The 26510-nt window shown below is 43.3% G+C and overlaps 1 protein-coding gene across 4 annotated transcripts; it reads left to right on the top strand.

Annotated features, from left to right (window-relative positions):
- The first annotated feature begins 690 nt into the window (after positions 1-690).
- IL20RA (interleukin 20 receptor subunit alpha) lies at positions 691-25568 on the top strand. Of its 4 annotated transcripts, none has more exons than XM_055809870.1 (7): positions 691-895; positions 15898-16027; positions 17867-18045; positions 18734-18909; positions 20900-21044; positions 21682-21743; positions 24302-25568. In XM_055809870.1, the coding sequence occupies exons 1-7, from the start codon at positions 811-813 to the stop codon at positions 25208-25210; spliced, it is 1686 nt and encodes a 561-aa protein (XP_055665845.1). In that variant the 5' UTR covers positions 691-810; the 3' UTR covers positions 25211-25568. The 4 variants fall into 4 exon arrangements, with proteins under 4 accessions (XP_055665845.1, XP_055665844.1, XP_055665847.1 ...); XM_055809869.1 differs by having other exon boundaries at positions 693-895; positions 21604-21743; XM_055809872.1 differs by having other exon boundaries at positions 762-895; positions 15923-16013; positions 21604-21743.
- Positions 25569-26510: the final 942 nt, after the last annotated feature.

Here is a 26510-nt window from a genome sequence, read left to right as displayed (position 1 = left end):
ATGGAGGCTAGAAGCTGGAAGGGAACAAAACAACTGGGAAGAGACTGGATCCAGGTCAGTTGGTGGGAAAGGAGCCGGCAGGGGTCTACCTGCAAGGGCTCGTGTCACAGCACTTCCCGCTGCTAGAGCCCCCTAAGGATCCAGCCTCTAGCACCCCAGGAGCACAGTGCGCTCCCTCCCAGGTTCCCCACCTCCTGCTCGGACAGTTGCACTGAGCAGCTCCGTACAAGCTCGGCGAGAGCTCCGTGTGCAGCAAAAACGTCTTATTTCTCACCATCCCAGAGCTGCTGCGATGCGAGCGCTCCCCGCAGACCCTCCAGGGCCGGCGGAGCAGGGCGCTCAGCTCTGCGACCGGCTGAGGTCTGAGGACCTGCAGGGATGGAGGCTCCGCAGCCTCCTCCCGCGTCCAAACGCACTACCTAATGCCAAGTGATGGGGAAAGCCCGGCACCCGAACGCGCGGAGACCCAGCCCGTCCGCCTTCAGCTGCCTCTGCAAAAAAAGGGGCGCGATAGCGCCCCCCCACGGCTCGGGGTGGCTTCGGGGGAGCGTCACTCAGCAGTGACAGCACCGAGCGGCGCAGCAGAAGACACCCCCCTCCGCTCGGCGATACGCCGCGCCCGCGCAGCCCCCGCACCGCCCCGCGCCCGCGCAGCCCCCGCACCGCACCGCCCCCCCCCCCACCAGCGCGGCGCTGCCCGCCCGGCTCCTCCTCCCCCGCCCTGCACCGCCCGCCCGCCGCCGGCCCCTCCCTGCCGTGCGGCGGCGGCGCAGGGGAGCGGGGTGCCCCGGGCCCGGAGATGTGACCCCCATGGACGCCGGCCAGCCGCGGCGGGGGGCGGCCTGGCTGCTGGTGCTGCCGCTGCTCCTGCCGCCGCCCCCCGCGGCGCACACAGGTAGGTGGCGGCGCTGCCCGCCGGTCCCGGCCCCCCGCCCGCGGGGGATGCGCGTCCCTGCCCGGGCGGGGGCGGCAGCCGGGCCCCCGCGCCGCCTCTCCGCGCCCGCTGAGCCTGGCACGGCGGCCGGCCGGGGCAGGCGGAGCAGCGCGGCCCCGCGGGCTCGTAGCGCCGAGGCGTGCCGTGCCGTGCCGTGCCGTGCCGTGCCGTAGCGACCACGGCGCCGCCGGTCGGGCCCGGGCTGGGTGCTGTGTGCCGTTCGTGTTAGGCGGGAGCGCCTAGATTTGATGCCGGTACTGAGCTGGAAGGAGAGGGCTGGGTATTTCTGTGAAGTTGCTTCGTCTTTTTCGTTACTCCATAGTTACGCTGGAGTTAGGTTTTACAAAGCTGTGTGTTGATTTACTTTCAGCTGGAAGTTGACAGCATGCTCTTGAGATAGTCTTCACTGTATTCATCGGGGTAATTCCCCACATACCTTCGGTGTTTGCTTTTTGCTTGACAGTCGCCATCCCCGGGAGTCCTGCCCGAGCAGTCGAGAGAGACATGATAACAAAAGGCAGGATGGGTTTTGACGGATCCTCAGCTCACGTGCCGGTGTCCTGAGCGCCTCTGATTCCCTTCTCCCACCTGGACCGGAGCACTGCTCCGGTGACAGCCGCACACCCGAGCAGACCGGGAGCAGCGAAGCTGTCAGCGGGGGCGGCCGTGGGAGCAGCTCCGCAGGGAGCGGTGCGCGGCTCGGCCGAGGGGTCACCGGGGGAGCGAGCTTGTACAGCGGAGCTGCGCGCTGTGTGTGCGTGGTGGGCGCCCTGCTGCTGCTGAAAGCATCACACTTATTTCCCTCGAGTATAAAACCAGGCAAGGCATTGCAGAGATTAGCAGATCTTCTGAGGGACCTACTCTGCCATCACGCTGTTCTCTGCTGCAAATACTGCCTCCAAAACTACATGCATAAGGACAGAGTCTGCTCCCATTTAAATCCACAGCAAAACTTCCAGATCCTGTGACAGCTGGACATGGTAGTAAGGAGTGTTCTTCATACCCTCAGTGCTCCTGAGTAGCACCAGGTACTGTGTCCCAGCTAACTCCTGTGACAAACTATTCCGTTATGCACCAGGGATTTTGAGTGGCTTTCAGACCAATGCCAGCTTCTTTTCAGATAACTGACCTCGTCGTTTTCATTTTCTCTAAATCTGCTGATCGTCCGTGCAAGTGTTTGGAAAATCTGTATAACTGGCATTCAGTTGCCCTTTTTTTAAAACATTTAAAATTTGATTACAACTGGGTTTAATTTTTTGATTCCAAAGAAGGTTTAGAAAAATGTCAAGAGGGTGATGTTGGTTTTGTCTAATGGTTGTTGAAGGGAGAAGGGAATCTCTTTGCACATATCCTGAGGATAAAACCTAAAAGTTAGACATAATTTTAAGTTTTTGTTGACAGCACGGAAGGGAGAGCTGTGCCTTTCACTGAAGGCTTAGAGCTTCCATTTTCACCTCTTGCAGCATGAGACAGTAAAAGTTGGTCTAATTCAGCCTAGCAGTATATTACTAACAATGGAAAAATTACATGAGGTGCAGAACTGCAGTAGCAATGCTCCTGCTGTTTCTCTGAAGTGATAGGTAGAGGAGCCCCTTTTGGGTACTTGCTTCCAACAGAAGAAGCCTGGGTTGCCAGTCGCAAGCAGATGCAGTTCAGAAGGTACTGCAGTTGCCCTGAAGGCTTGGTCTGGTGCTGGAATAGGAACAGATTATACCAGGGCGCAGGTGCCGTGGAAAGCAGTTTTACAGCAGGACTTCACAGACTCAAATTCTTGCACCTTACAGGATCTGTGCTGTGCCCATCCCTTTGGGATCTTTTGTTGGACTCTTTTCTGAACTCTGTGGCAGCAGCACATAAATACTAACTTAGAGCTGGACCTTTGCAAAACATCGAGCAAAACACCTTTTCTTTTCACTGTGGTGTTAGTGGGTACAATTTTATCCTTACTGGATTACATCTGTTGTTTCAGCGGTCTCTGTCTGCATTTTATTCTAGGGCACTGCTGTCTAATGATCTGTGCCCACCTAACAGGCTATCTGCGCATTACCTGGTTTTGCACAGGACAAAAATTTCACTTGTTGTTGCACTTCTGTGGGATTTTTATAAACTAATGTTTCACCCACTGTTTAAAAATCTGTACTCTAGAGCAAATGAAAAAGTACAGACAATGCAAAATGGAAAAAAAATTGGCAATTCATTGTTTAATCAACAGAATCAAGAAATGTAGCATGCTCCTCTTTAGCACATGGGAGAGTATTTTAATTTTTGCAAGAAATTTATAAGGATAGGAAGGAACATCCTGAATTTTTGAAGTAGAAAATAAATTTACCAAGCTCCATCTTAAATCCTTCCCCATGCTCTTCGTGGTGGTTTCCCTACTACATTCTTCTGCCGTTAGAGAAACCTTTAAATTTCTGGCCTGTAGAGTTCAGTCTCTGTCTTGTAGATCTGTACAGAAGAAAATGCAATGGATGCTACAATATATACTTATCTTAAGAAAGGGAAAAGAGCCTGAATGCTGGACTGCAAAACCAGAAACGTTTTGATTTATGTCAGGCATGTTTGTTATTACTATATTTAAGGCCTATTTACTGTTACCTTACAGATAAGGCATGTGATTTTGGAGCAAATCTCTCAATCATTTCACTTACTGTGTTTTTGCCTGTATTGTGACGCAGACTTGGAACTAGATTTCTTCTGGATGAAGCTGCTCTGGAAGTTGTGCTTCATCAGCATATCTAATGCAAGTAGAGCTAGTCCAGTGTTAGAAAGAGAAAACCTGAAATGTGTAGTGTAGTCAAGATTTTCTCAGTACCAACATTTTCATGTAACAGACTTGCTCATATTTGGTTGTATTACTCACTAACGTAGACACAGTCTTAGATTTCACTGGAGTTGGTACGTGGCTATACCATCTACATTTCTTATGATGGGACCTCGAAAGTTTTCCCCTTCTAAGGTTTTGTAATAGTTGCAAGAGTTGCTTGGTCTGCTTTGACACACCTGATTCAATTACTTGCGTTTCATCTTCTACTGTATCATATTTTTACTAATAAGTAGATCTGTATTTTGAGAAACAGCTTCAGACCTCCCTTTAAACAACTTTCAGTATGTTTTCTTTCACAGTTACTAGAGCCCTGAAAGGATCAAAATATCCCTTTTGATCAAGATGTTGTTCTGGAAAATACAGAATAAGAGGATGAAAGGGGTCATGGTATGGGCTTTGCAGTTAAACCATTGAGCTGGAGTTCAGGGACCACATTGATGCCCAGACATGTTAAAACCATCCAGAAGGTAGGCAGTATTCCAGTGCTAATAATCCACTTCCTTTCCTCGTTGCATTCCCACAGTGAATCCTTGAGAGGACTTCCTCAGGTCAGTATACATGCAGTGCTCTAAAAACTTGAAGACCCTGTGTGTGGGTGCTGCTCTGGGTTCAAGAGAAGGGAAGAGACTGCTGTTTGCAATTCACTCCCCCAAAAAGCTGAGGAGCAGAAGTGACTTGCTCAGCTTATTTTGATAGAAACAAAGCCTGACCAACCACTTTTATTCCTGCATGAAGGCATGGTCTTTGAGCAGCAGCCATAATTTGTGACGGACACAAGTGAAATGCTTGGCTCTGAGCTGAGCAGTGCTGAGATGTTTGTGTATTTAAGGTACATTTATGATCTGTGTATTTAAGGTACAAGGTGATTTAAGGTACATTTATGATCTGAGAAGAGGCTGATCAGTTGTGTAGACACAGCCAGTAAGTATCAGCTAAAGTATTGAATAGCGTACTGGAGCATCAGATTATTTAGTGTGTAAGACATGCAATGTGCACTTAATAACCAGGTTAATCACCCTGTGGATATAATCTGTGCTATGTACTGGGAAGTTTATAGATTGCATTTGAAGTGATGGTTGTATGTTACCCAGACACAGGAAGAACTCAAAGGCAATTGTTGTCTTTGGTTAGCTAAATGATTCAAAGAAGAAAAAACATGTTCATGCAACAGTAGAGGTGGGGAAAGCAGTGGGGAAAAATACTGTAAAATATAAAGATTTTTGAACCCTCAGAAAACTTGACAATTTTATGCATGCAGTAGTTTGTATTACCTGGTATATGTCTATATGCTCGGCAGGATTGAACTGCATTTTTGGTGGTGGTAATCTGTGCATTTACCGGAGAGGGTATTAATCTTCAGTAGTAAAGAGTGGAAGTATATGGGAGGGCTGAGCTCAGTGCTTTTATGTGCTGTTTCCTGGTGCTCTGCCAGTGCGAAAGAAGAATACATGTAACATAGAAATAAATAAAAAGGGATATTGGCATAAGGAGAACTGCAGTATGTGAAGGAGTGTCATATTCATATAGTTGAAAGGCTCATCCTTGTCTTCTCATCTCCAACTTCCAGTCTCATGCCAGGCTGTTTCAGACAATGCTGCCATCTCTGCCCTAGTGCTTGGCTTTGCTTATGATTTCCACAACTTTACAAATTCTTAATGCCTGTCAGTTAGGAATGGATTTGGTTAAAGGAGGTAGTTAATTCTGTAGAGACATTACCAGTACTGCTGGGATCTGTGATTAAGGTCCAAAACTTAGATGTGCATTGCAATTCCCCATGCAGACATTCAGGTTCACCATTGTCACGCATAACCTTACCCTTCCGTGGCTGTTGTTCTCTAATGGCCTTTATAGTCTTAATTCCAAGAGAAGAAAGTGGTTAGGATTACTCAAGCCATTTGTGCATGTGTGGTTCCAGTTTATGTTTGTTTTTATAGTTGTGGCTTGTACAGATTGATTTCTGCTGATTGATTTCTCTCCAAGAAGTGGTTGATTACAACTCCAGGATTAATAGCTGAGAGAGAGACAAGATCACCCTTTATGAGCCAAATGAGCTCCCATATTTTAAGAAGCTTGGTTTCTGAGCCTGAGTTCTGGAAGCCAGGCTCGTCTCTAGACAAAAACGAGGTTTTACTGGAGAGCTGTGTTTAAATGAAGTACAGATCTGTTTGTGCTTTATACTTGGTGTACCAGAAACTTGCAGTTTTTTATCCACTGCTCATGCTATCTTGAAAACAGTACAGTAAAATTAGGCAAGTCAGAAAGAATAAGAAACAACTTGTGGGACTGGAGGTATGGGGTAGTTCACATATGAAGAGATTAAATAAACCCTTTTTCATTCCTGTGGAAAACAGATGACTTTTCTTGTCTGCTTGACTACTACAAGAGTATTTTAGGGTCAATGAAGGGACAGGAGGAAGACTGTAGTCTCTTCCTCCCTCCTTTATACCCCAGCACCATGAGTTAAATCTCACTTCATGGCTTAGCTATTATTCAGCCTTCCATTTTCCACTCCTGTTTCTGTGATGAGAACAGGAATGTGTCCAAAGAGAAGAGAAGAAGAATGTTGCTTTAGGAGGTAAAAGGATCTTGCATGCTGTTACCAAGATTTATATATTTGAGCTTAATCACACTCCATGCGTAAGAACACACGCAAGTAGGTATTACGGCCCTTGGATGAAAGGAGTTAATTTATTTTCTACTAGTTTCTCAAAGGCTGGAGGGAGCAGGTGAACTAGTCTCTATTACTGCATCTGGTTTGCAAAAGACTTTACTTCTCTTGGCTTTCCTTACCTTTTCTGAAAGTACATCAATATCCTGCTCTTAGGGGGTACTGTAGTCAAAATAGTAATGTACAGGATGTGGCTCAGAAGCACTGAAAACACTGTGCCCTGAGAAGGCTGAGGCACGTGTAATTGCTGACAGGGCTTTTTCCCACTGTAGGAAGGTAGCAGACAGGCACAGAAATAGACTTGTTTGACTCTCCGTGTCTAAATCAAGTTGCAGTAGCTCAAACATGGCCAAGAGTGAGCTTCTCCACTAGCTTGGGCGATGGGCAACTTGTCAAAATGTGTTGGGAGTTCCCATGAACATCAGCAGCACTGCACTGTCCCAGGGTCCAGCTGGGCACGTTTCCACCTTTAACACTATTTCCGAGGCAGTGTTTCCTATCTTACATGTAAAAGGTGTTATGCTGAATAACTTCCTTTGTACAGCAAAATCACTTTAAATCTATAGGCAGGTAAATGAGTCTAAAAACCATGACTGGTGGTTTTCACAAAGAAATGGTTTCTGATAACAGGAAAGATACTAAAAATACTACCATACCTATAATTAGATACTGACTTGTTCTTATCTGAAATTACTGTGGGACATGCTGAACAGTCATACAGTGCCTCAAAACACACCAGCCCATACCTAACAGGAGAACAACAGAAATGGGTGGGCGCCCCAGGAAATCTTCATTTCTTGTGAGTTCTCTACAAGCAGTTGCTTCCCAGAGGTGCTTATGTCCTTGCTCATCTGTGGGGAGAAATGTAAATGTGGGGCACAACAGGGAAAAACAATTCTGTGAGTGCTTCAGACAGCAGATATGCTCAGCAGGCTGCCTCACGTCTGCTGGGGTGTTGCCAGCCGGTTTCCAGCGCCATGCAAGAGATCAAAACTAGGGCTGTGCTGGCTGTCCAACAGGGTCACCTTGAAATTGCCTCTTTCTGTTTGCAAGCACTGGCTGGGGACTGGAAAGAGGCCCCTTACAGTCATTCAGACAGGGGTGGCTGTGTGACCGTGGCAGCCCAGTTGCCTGCGAGAGATGAGGCTTTGCAAACCTGCTAGGAGTGCTGGTCCTTCCTCTCGGATCTCAGATGCAGGAGGTGTCTGAGTTGCACCATGACTCCTCAGAGGACTGCCTTTCCCTCAGAAATCAAGTGCTTATCCTCCATTGACATCACACTCGATTTCCTGCCCGAGGGAAAATGTAGATTCAGAATCAGGGGTTTCACTAATTAAATTAGTTTGGACTCCCAAGAAAAGCAAAATCCCTTCTCTAGACAAGCCATCAGTAGGTCAGAGAGCAAGGAGTGACACCTGCTAGGCAGTAAATATAATGCTGTCAATTCTAATTGGACTGTTGTTGCCTAATAGAGATATTAGCCAGCATTAAGTGATGAAAGCCAAAACTAATTTTTGCTCAGTTTCTGTGTAAAAAAAATAGGTATTTTATACAAAGATGGATTAGGAGAGTTCCAAAATGTGGTGTGTCAGGACTCGGCTGGTAACTGTCACACAGCATGATTGTTAATATTTCAAACAGAAAGCTTACTTAACCTTGGGTATTTTGTAAAACAAATCTAAGATGTCAGAGGTATTCTAATTAAGCTTTCATTTTCTTGGCTGTTGGGTTGTGGTTGATCTAAGTAGTAATAAATGGTTAATGCTAAACATGTTCTAGGGAGAAAAGAAAATCCTCAAAATTACACACTGGATAGTCAGGCTATTTTAAATATTTTATATAACTTCAAAACATCAGTTTTAAAAAACAGCTATTGTGTTATGGAACTGTGTCAACAGTGGGCTTTTACAATCGGTTCTTTTTGACAAAAAATGTTTTTGCATTTCAAACTTAACAAAAATGATTCAATTGGTTAATGAAAAATAGAAACAACAAACAGTAAATACAAAACACCTCTGATGGAGCATGACTCAGAAAGCCTTGAAGGGGTTGCGAGTAATATTAGGCAAGCACACCTTGAATTCCACTCACCTTGGTTCAGGCCAGTATTGATCACTTGGAGTTAATAGAAAACATACTTACAATCACTTTCTCCTGCTGGAGCGCATCAAGGAAAGGTTTTTGCAGCAGGGCATGGTTAGGTAGTGTGAGCTCTGCGCTTGCAGTTGCAAACATTCTACACAGTGGGAAGAGAATGCACTTTATTTCATTTCTGTCATACAAGTTAAAAAAGGAATGGATGTCAGCTGCCATGGCCCTCTCCAGCTGTCTCCTAGCAAGCCTTCAACAGACTGGGAAGACTTTCTCCTTTGTGAAGTTAGGTCTTCCTGGACTGGCTGAAATGTTCTTTGACTGATATTCTCTGTGGAGGTGTTTTTATAAGTTAGGACATTGTTTGGATAAGTAAATGCAAGGCATCACATGGAGGAGAACATGTCAGGACAAGCCGCAGCTTCAGTCCCGCTTCTGCATCTCTGCCATCTGTAGCTCCGCTCATGTTTTTTCCCTGCATGAGCGGAGCTCCTCAGGTTCAACTGTCTGCAACGGCAAGCGTGCCTGTTCCTGCAAAAACAAACCCCGCGTGCCCCAGTCTCATCCTTCTCCCCGCGTTTCCCCACCTCTTCTGTCATGCCTTTCCATCTGCTCTACCACCTGTTTGTTATGTAGTCTTACATGTCCCTTTCGTCACATCGCATTGCGTCTTTCTCTGCCGGGTGCCCCCCGCGCAGGCGGTGCTGGGCTCTGCTCCTGAGGGCAGGGCTGAGCTTGGTGGTCAGCTCTGGGCGCTGTTGTGACTTGGAGGAAATCACCGCGGTGCTGCTCCCCGCATTCCCGTGGCGCTGCTCAAGTCTAAGGGTTTCACTAGCCCAGCTTCACAGCCAGGTCCCACAGCTCCAGCAACCCACCAGGAGAAAGGCAGCTAAGATGTGATGACTCCTGCCTGCCTCTCCTCCTCCTCCTCCTCCCCTTCCTCGTTATCCAGCCCATTGAGTCTGAATCTGAAGGAATTGGCACAGAGAGAAACTTTCAAGCCCATTCAATTAAAAAAAAAAAAAAAAAGTTTACTTATTTGTTTAAATTGTTACTAAGGTGACTAATAGCAGGTAATAGCATCTGCTGGCATGTGTTCTGGCTTTGCTGGGTTTCTCTTCCTCTCCATAACTTCTGATCTCCAGTGCTGGCGCGGTGCCCCTGTTTAGCCCTTGGTGTACTCCCTCGCATCCCTGCACAGCCAGTGCTGCTTGCTTGAGGCTGCAGCTGTGTCAGAAAAGGCAGCCCCAACCCTCTGCTAGTGAGTGCCACCAAACATGATGCTGAATGGACATTTGTTCTGAGTATGACTATTTTGATGTTATGCTTAGGCATGTGTTTGAGGGAATGTTTTTCCCTGAGCACAACATAACCAGTGAAACAGATGAGCTGGAGGAAGAAGAGAGAGCAAAAATTCCTTTAAAAATGAAGAGCGGCAGCACAGAAGGAGCAAGCAAGATTTCACAGGAGTTTGGTGGAAGTCACCCAAACCTGAACAGAAAGACTAAAGAAAGGGCAGTGGCTTACAGCATCACCAGAAACAAATGTTTGGTGTTCTGGATTGCTCCTAAATTGCTTGGTGCTTCACTGGCGGGTCTAAGCTCCCAGTGGGAAAAGGTGAATCGAGGACTCAGCCTGTTTCAGAGATCGCCCTCTCTCTGAGGTGTGTGTTTGGATTAGATCCGTGGCCTTGAAGTGGCAGCTGCAGATGGTGAGGCATGGGGCACGCCTGCAGCGTTGCTCTTAAGTTCAGTGCCAGCACAAAGGAGCCAGTTCCATCAGAGTCACTTCCATACACACTTTGGTATAAGAAAATACAACAGCAGTTGAAGCTAAGGTCTCTGTCACTGTCAGAAAAGGAGTTTATCTTTTAAATTCTGGGACGACGGTAGGGAAGGGGTCCCTGGCTTTTACTGCTGTGGCTGTTGGGAAAAGCTGTGTTGCAGTAAAGCTGGCCTTTCTGTCTTAGGTCTTTCCACATCACTCACTGTCTTAAATTATATCTTATGGTTTTCTGTAGAAGCCCTGTGACCTTCTTTGTTGTTTTATTTTATTGGATAGTTTGGTGTTTTCACCCTTGTAGCCGTGACACGGTAAAATACCACAGATCATGGCTCTGCTTGAGAGCAGTACAGTCAACAACAGCACTTACACAGCAGGCATTTCTGAGCCCAGAGGTCAGCTTTCGGTGGGTCCTCTGCCTCCTCTCCACCCCAGAACTTCAGCCAGCGTACAGAAAAAATACCTACGTTTTTATGTATTTATGTATTTTTATGCTTTGCAGCTTCTAGGTTACCCCACTCAAGTGAAGAGGTAACAAACCTGTTTATAGCGAGAGGGCATGGGTGGCTGCGGCTGTATTTGTTCTGTAGCATCGACGTTAAGCACAGCTGTTTGTCACTGAGATAGGTGGTGCCTCCTAGCCGATAGAAAGCAGATACACTGAATGGGCAATAGTTGTAACATGGAAATTATGTGTATTTATACTTGTGTTTATATATGTGTGTGTATAGATAGGTACGTATGGCTATAACCAAAACTGAGCTCTGAACAGTGCCGACTTGAGCAAGGTGCATAACTGGCAGGGAGCTCTATGCAGCTAAAACTGACCAGGATTTTAAACCCAGCAGACACTTTCATAAAGAGAAGATGAGGCACCTGTCATGCAGTCTTTTACTCATGTCAATAATCTCACTGACGTCAGTGGGGTTTTTTTGCTCATATGTGAAGGTGTTTTCAGGCTAAGTCATGTCTATTTTGGAAAGTCTTGCAATAGCTTATTCTAAGATCAGGACTTGGCTCTTCCTTGTGGTGGTGAAGTTTGCAAGCCTGTATTACTACTAATATATTAATATTTATTTCCAGTCCAGGTGTGCAGAGTCATGAATATGTAAAGAATGATATTACTCAAGGTTTGATTTACCGTGTTTCCAAAGACAGCAATAACAGCTCCAGATTTTTCCATGCAAGAAATAAACTGACTTCGTGATGCTGGGAAGTGATGACAGCCATTGCATACTATCAGTGAGGTAGAATAAACCTAGCAAAGCAAGATGTGCAACTGCTTTCTGCTCTCACATTGGCGAATATGAACTGAAAATACTCAGTGCAACACCTATGCTTTTAATTCTGTTTAATGGGAGCAAAATCAGAATATAACAGAGTATATTGTATTTAAATACAAGATATTGAAATATTCAGTTGGTGTGTATACTTGAGTCCTTTCCTGACTGATCACCATGGAACGAACAAGCTCTGTGTATGATCTATTTTCTATAATATAGAATAGATAATACACGTATAGATCAGCATGCCTCCTGATACTGTTGAGCACTGAAAAGACATGAAGGAGTTTATTCTTGACTCTTCCTGGAGAAACAGGGGAGTATGGCAGTCTTATTCTTGTTTTAAAGATCCTGAATTGAGGCATAAAAAAACTACACAATTTGTTGTAAGGGCAAACAGAAGCCTTTACTGAAGGGGCAAGACCAGAAATAGAAATCAAATTTCTGCTTTTGCAGCTAATGGAAAGTTAACGGTCTCGGTCCCTCTGCCTTCCAAATCACACTGAGCTGGGGCAGGTGGGAGCATGCTGGCAGTGTGTGATGCTTCTGATCTTGTAAAGATACAGCCTGTGGGTTCTGCGTGCTGAGATTGGCTCATCTGCTGCAGTCAGTGCTTCTGTTTCAAAACTGCATTTACCACAGCAGAAACCACAGTGGGAGGAGAGAAATTAAAAAAAAAAAAAAAAAGGACAAAAAATCACCTTTACATGTTAACTAGTTTAAAAATATTTTAATGTATCGGATAAATACAAGGGCATGTAGTGACAGGGCAAGGGGGAATGGCTTATAACTGAAAGATGTAGATTAGCTATAAGGAAGAAATTCTTCAATGTGAGGGTGGTGAGGATAGGAACAGGTTGCCCAGAGAAGCTGTGGATGCCCCATCCCTGGAAGTGTCCAAGGCCAGGCTGGATGGGGCTTTGAGCAACCTGGTCTAGTGGAAGGTGTCCCTGCCCATGGCGGGGGGTTGGAACTAGATGATCCTTAAGATCCATTCCAACCCAAACCATTCCATGATGCTATGACTCTTGCTACTTTAAAATGTGCTTGAGGAATGTAAGTGTTTTTATGCAATGATGGACAAATGTAAAAAAGTGCATAGAAACAAAAACTATTTAGAAACCCGATGGAACTAATTTCCTTTGTGATGAGTTGGCTGCCTCTGTCCACTTCAGTTTGGTGACTATGTATTAGCCTAATAAGCAGTACACATTTTAAAAACTTTTAAAGAAAAAATGTGTGAAAAATGAGCTATTAGCTGCCAAGGATGTGTTTAGCTGTTCTGTACTGGATTCAGCAGTACCCCTGCCAAATTTATTACTACACAGTGTGTAGTAATATCAGATAGTATAAGAAAACCTATCAAAATGGGGCTGGAAGTGACCTTAAGAGATCACCCAGTCTGGCCCATTACCCCTAGACAGAATCGGCTAAAGTAGTGTCATTTCTGGCAGATGTTTTTCTAATTTGCCCTTCAAAACATCCAGGAGCCTTCCAGGGTGACCCATCTTTACATATTGCTCCTCTTCCCACAAGGGGTTGCTCCCAGTGCCTCCTTGTTGAAACTGAATTCTGTTCCTTTTCCTCCTTGTTCGTGGTAGATAGAGGACAGATTATCCTCCTCATGTGAAGCCTTACAGTGTTCCCCACCACTCCCTGGACAAGACAAGGTGCATCTCTGAGAAGTTTAACTGCTGAGGAAGCAGAGATCAAGGCTGATGGGCTTGGCCACTGTCTCCACTGGAAGGAGAGAGATGCACCCAGTATGGTCCGTTCTGACTAGAGAGATGAACCAGCCTATGGAAGAGTTTATTTTCCTTTGCTGTTTATGAGCATTGCAAAGTAGATGCCTAGCTCAGAGCGCAAGTTACCAGGGACAAACCTCCTCCTCATCTGCTGCTGTTTAAGGGGAGAATTTTTAAAATCTTTCCTCTGGAGGATTTTGGACTGTGCAGTATATGCTGTATTCTCCTTCAGACTCTTAATTTATTCTTAAGTCTCTCCTTGTTGGCCTTTTTAGTTTTTCCTCATTGTTTTTAAGTGAGAAGCCTTTTATGGCTCTGATTTACAGCAATCTAAGAAAATACCTACATTGTATTTCCTCCTACTTGGGAATTGCAACAGAAAGTTTGTTTGTGCCTTAGTCTCTCCCTCCCTTTCTACATGGATTGCCTGGTTGCCTTTCTTAGGGCTTGGGTGACTTCTGATTGTATTTTTAAAAAAAAACCCACTTCTTTGGTCATTGATTATGCAATTGATGGGTTTCCTGTAGTCTCATACACTTCGGTGCTGAGATGTGGTACAATGAATGAAACTTAATGCATGGATGATTTCTTGTAGTCCATATGGTGCAGGTTTTGGTTTGTTCTACTTAGCAGCATGCACATTAGTGGTTTGGGAGCTTCTTTATTTTACTGGATAGATGTTACACATTTTAAACTCTTCTTGGCTCTCTTGGGCAGTTTCATCTTTACGTTTGAATCAGTTTCACCTAAAGCAGTTGCAGAGAACATTTATTTTGGGGAAAATCAAAACCTTTTATTTTTCTAGATCCTGTATCTCCCACTTAGAAGCAAATGTTAGAGCAAGGCAGATTCCTGGAGGTCTCTTTCTGCTGCTTTTACATCCCCTGGCATCCTGAAACTTCTTTTATGTCATTATAATTGGGTCTGTAGTTTGAGCTCTTACAGGATGTCACGGGGCACTTCTGTGTCCGAGTGTTCAAGGATGTGAGACTTTCTACATACTTTTGTAAATAAATAAGCTTGCCCAAAGGACTATACCTGATGAAATTTGTCCTCAGACTAGAAAAAATTCGAAAGCTACTGAACACTAGCTAAGTGCTAGAGATAAAAGAGAGCAACATTAGAAATACCCTCCATAAACAGCTTTATGATCTGAAGATACAGGTGAAGGCACACACCAGAGTGTTTTGAACATTAACATACACCTAGAGGCTTGGAAAACCCGGAGTTTCCACCGACAGTTTAAAGTAATTGGTCTCTACAGAATTGCAAGGAGATGGTGTCAATAAATGTATTGAAGAGAAAAGCTTTTGTTTGGCTCAGAGACAGCTAGAAGTCAGCAAGTTGATCAGGAAAATGGTGGTGACTTTTACTTACAAAAGCAACTGTATGTTCCATATACAGGAGGATGAACATTATTACTCTTGTAACAGTGAAATATACTACAAAAAACCCCTAAGATGCTTGCAGAAGTAACAAAGGTCAAGGACTATTCATTCAGACAGGTTCCCACTGTTTGTGTTAATATGCTTTATTTCCCCCTTTCTTTGTTTCTTTTTGTTATCTTAAGAACAAGAATTGCATCCCTGGAGGAAGAGCTCAAAGGGTTTTGAAAAGTCCTGAAGAACCTCAGAGTCACTTTTTCTGTTCCCCATTATGCTCTTGTGGCCACTTGCAACGAGAAGCTCCTTCCCAGCAGATGCAGCTTCAGGGCTGGTCTCGGACTGACTCCCATGGGAGCAGTTCTCATGGCAGGAGGTGCTGGGGATTGAGTCACAAATTGGAGTTTGGGACTCTGCCCCTGGGCCCATCGGGCTGCATTTGGGCAGCAATTTAATGATGTGAGCATCTCCATTACATCACGAAGATGTGAAACTGGTTCCTTGAGAGTCCCAGACTTGCTTGTTTATTCATTGCAAAAGCTGGTGCAATAAAAAGCAATTTACGTGAGTGACCTAACAGAGAGTGTCCACTTTTGACTTTCTGGAGAATCAACACGAATTATCGCATGATGCTGGGGCTCTTGTGAGCATCCAGTCTGATTCTGCAGTGCGAAGTCATACTTAGGTTTGTAAAGCTGTGTTTGCAGTGGACTCCACATGCCTTTTTAAAAATGCCTGGTTTCTTTTTTAAAAGTTCACTCAGCTGCAAAAAGATTCTATTGAAGCATCAAGGATGTTTTTTACAATTTCCAGTGTTAAATTGTTCTGATACTTAACTACCTTTACAATTTTAAAAATGCATATCTTTTCTAGGCTGAACTTTTCTAGTTTTAGCTTCCAGTCCCTGGATTTTTCTATGCCAATGTCTGTCATACATGGCAAAGCCATTTTTGCTAAAGAAAAAACACACTCATACAGATGGAATTTGGGACTGCATTAGCTAGGGACACTTTTGAAAAAAATTAATTTCCATGGCCAACAACCTTGTGCTTTTAATGGAGTGAGAAAGGCAGTATGTAGAATTTTATGGCTTACTTAAAAATAAGTATCTTTTTGGTTAACTTGGAAGCATATGTATTTGCAGATTCTTAGTGTATACTGTTCCTTTCTTATTTTCTTTCTCAGGAGAGTTGTATTGTTCTTTGCCCAGCCCTAGGAACGTCCACTTTGAATCTATAAACTTGAAGAATGTCCTCCACTGGTCAGCACCAGAAGGCACAGGAGATGGAGTATTCTACAAGGTGAAGTATTCAGTGTAAGTTGACTTGTTTATTTTATCCCTCACTGATTTTTTATTTTAGCATTTTAAATAATAATTGAAAAAAACACTTTATGCGAGATAGAACTGCTAAAAGGTCAAGAAAGAAGAATTAAAATGTGGGTTAAACAATATGTTTTTCCACTTCTGGTACTGCTTACTTCAGATCCAGTTAAAGTATAAGGAGACTTTATTCCTATGAAAGAAGTGTAGGATGCCACATGGAAGCTTTCAGGGCTGTTCCTGAGAAATGAGACAGAAGAACAAAGAAGGGCTGTGTTGTGGATTAACATCTGTACACATTAGACATCTGTACACATTGAAACAGATCTGGAGATACAGTATTTCATAGAATATTAACAGCACGCAGTGTTTCGTTGGTCATTTCTAACACACCTAATGCCCACAGGTTTCTTCTGATCCTGCAAGCCTCTCTAGTCTAGGAGAAAATCCACTAAAGTTGTCAAGTATTGTAGAAAACAAAGTAATCTGATTGGAATCAGACCCTTATATTTTCAAGGTCTGCACCTTTGTAAGACATCGAGGAATCTGAATAAGGACCAGAATCCAACTCCTTCATTCCCACTGAGAGAGCACTGGGTCATTCTGAAGGACGATGCTGGAAGTTCAGCTTACAAATAGGTGTAGCACTGTTGTCGTGGATGATGTAATGTTCCCAAACTTCACCTCTAATATTTACGCTTCCCTCGATCTAGTAATGTTTTCATGACACTAAACCAAATGTAGATTTCTAGAAGTTTCCTGTAGCTTGAACTGGCTACTAAGAAAAGCAAGAAATTACTTCTGCAGTCAGAGACTGCAACCTCCTTTGCTCATATGTTGCTGTCTGTGCTAACATAGTCCAACTCCTGGAACAGGGGAGAGTGCTCAGTAATTATGGAATGAATGATAATTATGTAGAAGGTAAAATGCTCAGAGAGCGCTATCTGTGCTGACTGTGCAGGGTCAGCTGATCTGCAGAAGAGTCTGTAGTCATAGGTATGGGCATCTTTCACAATGAATGCAAAAATACTCATACGAGCCTCTACATACCTAGGAGAGAAAGACCTTGAGCTACGTGGAAAATGCTGGTGAGTGATACTTGTCCTGCAGTCACTCAGAAGCTCCACACACCCTTACTAATTAGCAGCCAAAGGGAAATTCTTAATAACATGAATTTGAGGAGCAGGAGCTTCTGAACAAATTCAGGCAGGAATTTTCCAAGGAAATCTGGATTTCTTCTACTAGTTTATAAGAGCTGGTTAGTACCGAGGCATTGTTGGTAGCAGGTATATGCCCCTTTTTTCAACTGTAAGGTTTTTGAAGTTTGTTGTATTCCAGTGGAGTCTGGCTGTAAAACTAGAAAAAGGAGTACCTGTCAGTAGTGAGTGGTCTCCTGCCCACTCATCTTGGAGTCCCTGAGCATCATCTGTCTCCGTACCCCAGGATGAGCCACTGACCATTCTGACAGAACTCTTTGTCTCTGTATAAATAATTATCCTGACTCTGTTATCGTGTGTTTAGAGTTTAAACAAAAGCTGTGGAGACTGAAGTTGAGAAATCTCTGGTCAGTGCAAGCAAAACTGGACTTGGACTGATATCAGTAACATCCCGGTTAGTTCCATATGGCCTCTTCTGGACAGGGCTGACTCTGATTTAAACTTGTGGAAATCTTGTGTTTTATCTCAGGTGAAGTTGGGAATTCCTTGAAATTGCAGATTTCTGTGAAACAAGCAAGATGTTTTATCAGCCGTAACACCAGTTTCTGTACTATATTATCAAGTGACTAATGTCATGGCAATAGCTTTTGTACCGCTCCTTTCTTTTTCAATATAGATACGGCATTGGCAAATGGATTAGAAAGCCAGAATGCAGGAATATCAACAGAACATGGTGTGACCTCTCCAGTGAGACTTCTGACTACGAAGAACAATACTATGCAAGCGTTAAAGCCTTCCTAAATGGGATGTGCTCTGACTGGGTGGAGACCACACGGTTCAACCCTCTTACAGACAGTAAGGAAAGCTAATCAAACAGCCAGATGTTCAGTGGCCTTAATTAATACTGTGTGCTCAGACTCATGTGCCTGCGTAGCCTACGGTATTTTAATTTTAACGTAAGGTTAGATTTTTTTTGCAGTTGTTTCACGTTTATGCTTTTGGCAGAAGTTACTGAAATAAACATGTTAGAATTGGGGTATATGTGTGTTATATATATGGTCATATATATACACTGAATACTCTTATGCTATGGTAAAGCTTTACTCAAGGCAAGTAAAAGCTGTGGCCCATTCACAGTATAAAGAGCTCTGATTTTGAAAAGGCTTTATTAAACCAAGCAGTAATCATACTCTAGAGCACAATATCTCTTATCTGAGATGTATATATATACACACATATGATAATCTGAGAACATACTGGTAATTTAGCTTGTCTCAACAAATTGAGTTTCAAAGTTGTTTATTCTGCAGTCACAGGAATTCCTAAGCAAAATTCCCAGTCAGTGTTTGCCTTATCCCTGTAAAGATCCTCCTAGTTATCTGATAAAATAATTTTCTACCAATATAAGTGAATTGTTCGAAGTCCTACTTAGACTCTCTGAACCATTACAAAAATTTAATATCATCTTCTTTAAGAAACTGCATGGTCAAATTAGTGTGTCTCTGCTGTATTTTTCTGCATTTTGTACATGTTTATTTTCCAGCTAAAATTGATCCACCCATGGTAAGTGTATCTTCTACTGAGAAATCTATTTCGATCATTCTTACGGCTCCTGAGAAATGGAAGAGAAGTCCTGAGGGAGAATCCGTATCTCTGCTTCAAGTGTATCCTGGCCTGCAATATGACGTGTCTGTCCTTAACAAAAAAACAAAGAAGCGGGTAAGTTTTGACAAGGCTCTAGAACTGCACCTACTAAATCTGTGCTTCTTGAAATGAATGCACTTTGTCTGTTACAGCAAGGATTGAAATAGGATTCATAGCTTTATAGGAATTGTAGGATCATTCACGTTGGAAGGGAGCTCAGGAGATCTCTAGTCCAGAGTCCTGTTCAAAGCAGGATCAGCTGTGAGCTCAGACCAGATTGCTCTTGAGTTTGTTCAGTTGCATCCTGAACACCTCCAAGGACAGAGACTGCACACCTGCTCCGCTCCTTGACTTTCCTCTTAGGGAAAAAAGTATTTCTTTATATCCATCTGAACCTCTCTTTCTGAACGTAAGTCCATTGTCTGGCATCGTCCCACCATTCAGTACTGTGAAGAGCCTGGTTCTGTCCTCTTGACAACCTCCGTGGCTGCTGTTAGGTCCCCCTGAAGCCACCTTCTCTTCCCCAGGTGGAACAAACTCTGGCCCCTCAGCCTCCCCTCACAGGGCACGTGCTCCAGCCCCAGTCATCTTGGTGATCTTCAACTAAACCCACTCCAGTTTGCCAGACCTTTCTGTACTGGGGTCAACAAAACTGGTCACAGCATTCTAGACATGGTATGATTAGCACTGAGTGGAGGGGGATGTTCCGTCCCCTCCATCCACTCCCTCTTCTCCTGGGATGCTGTTGGCTTCCTTTGCTGTGGGGGCACGTTGCTGGCTCATGTTGAGCTTGCTGCCTGTCCCCAGTCCTCTTCTGCAGGGCTGCTCCCCAGCCAGTGAGTGTACTGGCAATACTCAAATCGTGACAAAGCGCATCCTTTGTGACCACATCTGAACATCTTAATTTGTCTGTTTCTGTGGATTTACATTTTATTAGCAAGTAGTAGTTCCCAGCATAAACACAGTAGAGGAGGAAGAGTTCAGTGATCAGTAACAAAAACATTCGTTCTTCTATACCCATCCTCCAGGCACAATCACTGTCTGGCAAATCTCTGAATTCTCTGAAAAGAGAACCTTTACACCAAATAGGTCAGCTTCTGTCAAAAGGAGTATTAAAATGTCAAGATTAGCAATTGGAAGTTTTGGTTTTGGTTTTGTTTTGTTGGGTTTTTTTTCCATATTGTTTGACATATAACAATTACTTTACTTTGGACTCCGAGGTCTACATAGCACCTATCTTTAGGCTCCTATCTTTATCAAACATCCCAATTAGAATGATTTTGTGGAACTGTGCTGTGTGCCTTTCATTGGTCTATGCGTCAGGACAGAGCTGGAGCGATGCTTTAGCTCTGTTGCAACATCAGCATGAGAATGTGGGCTCGTGGTGGCATGTGGTCCTACTTCATATAAAGCATGAAATTGTTCAGTAGTTGTAGAAGAGTGACTGAATGGAAGATCAGTCAGAGAGGATGTGACCTAATAAATAACTTGAGTTTTGATTGCCTTCAGAGATAAAAGGATGCAGCTGGCAGTTCTTACAGTATTATTCTTTCCAGAGAATTTCTTTGCTTGTGACAAAAGTTGTATATAAGATCTTAGAATCACAGAATGGTTTGGGTTGGAAGGGACCTTAACGATCATCTAGTTCCACCTCCCCTGCCATGGGCAGGGACACCTTCCACTAGACCAGGTCGCTCAAAGCCCCATCCAGCCTGGCCTTGGACACTTCCAGGGATGGGGCATCCACAACTTCTCTGCGCCACCCCTTCCAGTGCCTCACCAGCCTCACATTGAAGAATTTCTTCCTTATAGTTAATCTAAATCTACCCTATTTCAGTTGAAAGCCATTCCCCCTTGTCCTATCACTACGTGCCCTTGTAAAAGGTCCCTCCCCAGCTTTCCTGTAGCCCCCCTTTAGGCACTGGCAGGCTGCTATAAGGTCCCCCCAGAGCCTTCTCTTCTCCAGGCTGAACAAGCCCAGCTCTCTCAGCCTGTCTTCATCTTCGCCTCTCTGTAACCAAGAAGTTAAAAGAGGAAAAAAATTATCTTTTTTTATGTCTTCCAGTGGTTCTTCTCCATCAGCAACAATACTTTGGTTGTGCCCTGGTTAGAACCTGGAACAGCTTATTGTGTCAGTGCACAGATACATGTAACCACACCACTTTTGCACAGTGGGTTCTCCAAAGAATATTGCATTGCTACCTTGAAAGGTATGTGTAAGCTGGCAAATTACAATAAGAAGATGCAAGGTATAAAAAATCACGGTGATGGAGTTTGTAGTCTTTTTATGTATCCATTCTAAGAGTGAAAGCTAGCATTGTTTTTCCCTTCTCTGTGCATTTGTACCAATGAAAAAAATCTTTGCCTTTAATAAAACATAGCTGGGATCTAGTGACTGTAAGGTGCATCAGTATTTTTGAGGAACAGGTTCTGCATTCTTTGAGCCTTAGTGAATGGAGAGTATTTTTTTACCTTGAATGGGATTTGGTAGTGGTAGAGCTGGGTCAGTCTGAAGTTAGCAACAGGAGAACCTGAGCAGGGGTGGGTTGCTAATTCTTTTTAGAATTTAATTTATAATTTAGATGATAATAAAAATTTCTCCTGTAGCTCAAATGTCTTTTTTTTTTTTTTTTAATTTCCTGCAAATTCCTTGTTTATCTAAAATGTTTGCATCCCATATCCAAAAAGCAGTGTGGTAAATGCACACATTACTATCCAAATACAGTAAAAAGTTGCTCAGTACAATGAAAACTTCCATTTTGTTAACAGATAAAACAGCAGATGAGACTATAACGATCATATTTGGATACATTCTGCCTATCATGCTGGCTGTCCTTTTTATTTCAGTGACATGCTACTGTGTGCACAGGTATATTCATGTCATCAAACAGAAACATCCAACAAACCTGGTAAGTGTTCTCTGTCGCAGGAGGTCACTGCCGACCTTGGCACTCACAGCAGAGCTGTGCATTTTCCAGGGCTCCAAGTCAGCTGGGAGGAAACCATGGCTAGCTGCAAATGAAAGCTCTAGTTGCCACTCAGATCAAGATAAGAACATCACATTGAGGGTTATTAAATGCCAGAAAAGCAGGGTAGTAATTCAAGTTAGAAACTGTCTGAAAAGGTGAGCACATCTGAGATGACCAGAGCTAATGAGGATCAGAACAGAGCTGTTCATTTGGGAAGGGTCATTGCCATAAGCAAGGTCTGAGGGGCACTGAGGCAAGCTCTGTTAGGAGGTCACTACTCCCTAAATTTATATGGGAAGAAGCACTGCAGAGATTCAGTGAATAAAAATTATTAATTGGTTGAATTCGGAAACAGGAAGGGAAGATAATTAAGCAGTACCAAAACCCCATGATGTTTTCTTGTACTATTACTGGGTATTACCAGATTTTTCCACTTAATTGTGACTGTGGAAGGATTTAGCATGTGTGCATCATGCGTATAATTTAACCTGGATTTCAAGAATACTTTCAAATACTACATGATTTGCTAACACCCAAAAATGTATGAACAAACACATTCTTACTTAGGCAGCCCCAATACACTTTCTACATAAAAAATGTTTGCAAGTTTCTTAGAGCCGCAAAGTTTGTTAGTTTTTAGAAAGAACACATAAAATCTAAGAAATGTTACTGGTTTCCAGCTCATGAGCCCAGCAGAGCTTTCTCACAGTTGCCTCAAAACAAGTTGGTCAGCCGTAAACGCGCACTTACAGGGATGAACACTTTGTTGTTAATCGGATCTGACACCCTGGGATGGTATAAGGGAGTTGGCTTCAACCTGCTGATCTTTCTGAAGAAATCTAGAGCAGCACAGAGGCAGTAAGAGAAATGTTCACAGGGGGACTGTGGGTTCAGAACGAGTAGAACAGCAACTGCTGCAGTGTGTGCAGATGTGCATGGAGACACCTCCTACACTTGACGAGGCAGCAGCTTTATCACAGGCTTGTGGAATTGCAGAGTGGTTTGGGTTGGAAAGGACCTTTAAAGATCATCTAGTCCAACTACCCCGCCATGGGCAGGGCATCTGGCTAGATCAGATTGCTCAAAGCCCCATCTAGCCTGAATTTGAACACTTGCAACGAGGGGGCATCCCCAACTTCTCTGGGCAGCCTGTTCCCTGGTGCCTTACCACCCTTGTGGTAAAGAAGTAAAGAATTTTTTCCTTATATCCAATCTAAATCTACCCTCTTTCAGGTTAAAACCATTGCCTCTTGTCACTATACGCCCTTGTAAAAAGTCCTTCTCCGTCTTTCTTATTCTTTATTCTTTATCCTTTATCCTTTATCCTGGGATGCAGAGCATGGTAGGGGGAGGTAGCTTGGTCTCCTTTGGAGAGCTAGCAGGACAGAGCTCTTTACAGTCCAAGAACGTAAAGGGCTACTGTGTGAAAAACTCCCACTCGATAGCAGACTAAACTCCGACTCCAGGAATTTTTTTCTCTAATAAATATGTAGTTTGTATGCTGGGGGTGGGTGGGTAATGTCTACTGCACTTTTTTATGACCACCTTGAAACTTGAATTTTATTCCTCCACCTCTGGATTCAGTGGATGTTAAGGTAACAGGTAATTAAAGACCTGGTATTTTAATGATACTCTCTGGCTTTCCCAGCCTACAGACTATTCCACATGGGTACCCCATGTGGTCAGGGGGAGGTGGGACAAGCAGTTCGTTTTGGTCCAGCACTTCTGACCTGGAGGAGCTTTCAGACTATCTGGTACATCGAGTAGTGGTCTTAGTCTTCCATTAAAGCTTGAAAGCACTGAAGTGCAGCTTCTGGTTGTTTTTCTATTGCACTTCCCTTTAGTGACTGCTTATACAGTATTTATTCCTGTTAGAAATCTTACTCATTTCAGGAAGATTCCTGTTGTTTAACTAGATGATTGATCACAGTCTCAAAAGCAGCCTGTGACAGAAGGCACAGTGCAGGCTCCATACGCTGCACTTCAACCTGATGTGTAGCTTCCTCTCTGAAAGGAAACCTGGTATTATTTAATTCTCTGTGAGCTGTGCCTTAACATGGTACCTGCCTCTGTGCTTGTGGGATGTGGTTTTGACTGTACTTCCTCTTTGCTGGTTGAAAAGTGGAATAGATTCTGTAATGTGTGACCCAAGGACAACTCATTTTCTCCGAAGTCACTTGGGTTTATGCTGGTGGAAACAAAATCAGAATTTGATAGAATTGCTCTAACCATTATTTTGACATGGAGAAGATGAGAAAAGGGATATTAGGGTTGGTCATAATATAGTTTTATTTTGGCAAGAATAAAAAAAGTGGAACATATTAACACGTATTAACATAGATGTTCATATGATGAACTTCCTCCTTCCCTAAATTGAAATAACCTCCTAATAAGGTCTAGCCTAGCCTTATCTTTTAAAAACATATGACAGTATAAGAAGCAGCACAATGATATTTTTATTATACTTCATTCAAATAAAAATATTTTTTGCTTTTCAGGTATGGCACTACACTGACAGATGCAAGGAAAAGGTTTTCATACCATGTGAACAAGTAGTGGTTAACCTTATCACAGTTAACGTGGATGAATACAAGCCATCTCAGGAATCCAATCATCTATCTGAAAAGAAAAGTCCCCGGTATTACACTGTTTACGATGGCACCAAAGGGAAGGATTTGCCTTCAAAAGAAGTGCTGGAAACAAAACACTTGCTTGATATTTCACACAAAGAGACTATTTTAGTGGAATGGGACCAAACTGGGAACTGGCCATCTTGTGGCCAGCCTGGAACAATGAATACTTCAAGGCAGAAGAATGCAGGGACTGTAGAGTATGAACATGATGTAAGGGCTGAAGATTTCAGTCCCATTCAGAAACTAGAAGAGAAGGCTTCTGCTCCCAGGGGACCACTAGGTGAGCCACAGGTTGCTTTGGGGGACTTGGTTAATATAAAAACAGGACAGCCATATTGCCCCCAACTAGATGTGAGGGCAGCAGACCCTTGTTTGGGACAGAAAATGGAGGAACTTAATTTGAAGATGGTTGATGCAGCAGGTGAACTGCCAGGTGAGACCCATATCAACTTGGTGGACTTGGATACGGAAGAATCTGGGCAGACATCCTATCCTCAACTGGAAAAAAAAGCACAGGTCCTCATGGAGAAAGAGAGTGAACAGACCATAGTAGTAGATTGGGATCCTCATACTGGAAGACTCTATATTCCTGCATTGTCCAGTGTTGAAGATCAGGTGTGTAAAGGGATATTCAAGTGTGATGATCCTGAAAAAGAGGGAATTTTGTCCAGATTGTATGAGAAAGAGGTACCTGACAAATCATCAGAGGACCAAGAAATGTATCTCCTGCAGTTCAAGGAACAATGGGGACTGCATGTAGAAATGGAAGACTGAACAAAGATTTTCTGAAATAGTTTAAAATGCAAAATCTTGTTTACTTTGCCAAAGAGAGTGATGGACTTAGCAGACCAAATACATCTTAATATATTGAAGTTTTTGGAGCCATCACAGTTGATAAGCTTGTCCACAAGGTGTTATTTATAACAGTTTCCAGGCGTAATATGAGTGATTTTGACTTTCATCATAAGCCTCTCAGGTAAAAGATGACGATTATGAAACTATCTTCTTTTTAAAAATACATATATTTTTACATGGTATGCCATCATGACTTTGACATTGTAATTCCTACCAAAACAAATTAGCAATGTTTGAGAGCAGTTATTTTTAGCAAATAAAAAGCAACAATATGACATTTTGCTGGGGTATTTCATGTCTCTTGACATAATGCGATCTTTTCTAGGTCTCAGTCCTGCTACTTGTAGTGGTTAGAGCTGTGGAAGAGCATTCTAGTATGTTGGGGTTTTTTTCTGTTTCCTAAATATTCTACTTAATGAAGCTCTTGTTTATTTATCTTGAAAGACTTGTCTGAGGTGCAGGGTCCCTTCCATACTGTGCAACGCAGATACGCGACCAGCAACAATTCTTTAAGCAGGTGTGCTTACAAGCTCAGCAGACATAAGAGAAGGCAGCAAGCATTAGATGTATTTTAAACAGGGGGAAAATATGGCACAAAGGGATTCAGAGAAATGCCTGTAATCTTACTAGATGGGCCATGTCTCACCCAGCCTTAGACACTCACAGCACAGCATCTGTATGACTCATGTCCTGCAAGTCTCTGTTCCTCTCCGACTACTTTAACAGCAGGCTGGCGTGACCAGGTCAGACAGGGAAGTCTGCCCCAGGCACACCATTGCTTCTCCAGACGCATCCCACTTGCTGCGGCAGACCCAGAAAGTAGACCCGTGGGCTTTCTTTTATTATCTGATGTCCTGACCAGGACTTCTGATACAAGTTCACTTTTTCTCCTTACCATGTGATATTTATTTAGAGTAGTAAAATTACAGGATATTTGAGAAATTACCTACTAGGGTACATGATATTTTGCTTTTCAAAGCCTATCTGTCACTTTTCCACCTAATGGGCCTTATTTTTGTACACCAAAAAATATCACAGTCATAATTTGTTTGGTTTTGAAGAAGAGAAGCAAAAAAAAAAAACAACCAAAACACCAAAACCCAAAAACTTTTCTATGGTGTTTAAAACTCATACCATCCAAACTAGATACATGGTTAGGTGTATTTTTGAAGGAAGACCTTTACCAATATCTTTTTGCTCAGGTAATGTTTTTGTTGCG

The sequence above is a fragment of the Falco peregrinus genome, chromosome 7 (assembly GCF_023634155.1).
Source record: "Falco peregrinus isolate bFalPer1 chromosome 7, bFalPer1.pri, whole genome shotgun sequence".
Classification (NCBI taxonomy): domain Eukaryota; kingdom Metazoa; phylum Chordata; class Aves; order Falconiformes; family Falconidae; genus Falco; species Falco peregrinus.
This window is presented reverse-complemented; position numbering and strand designations above follow the sequence as displayed.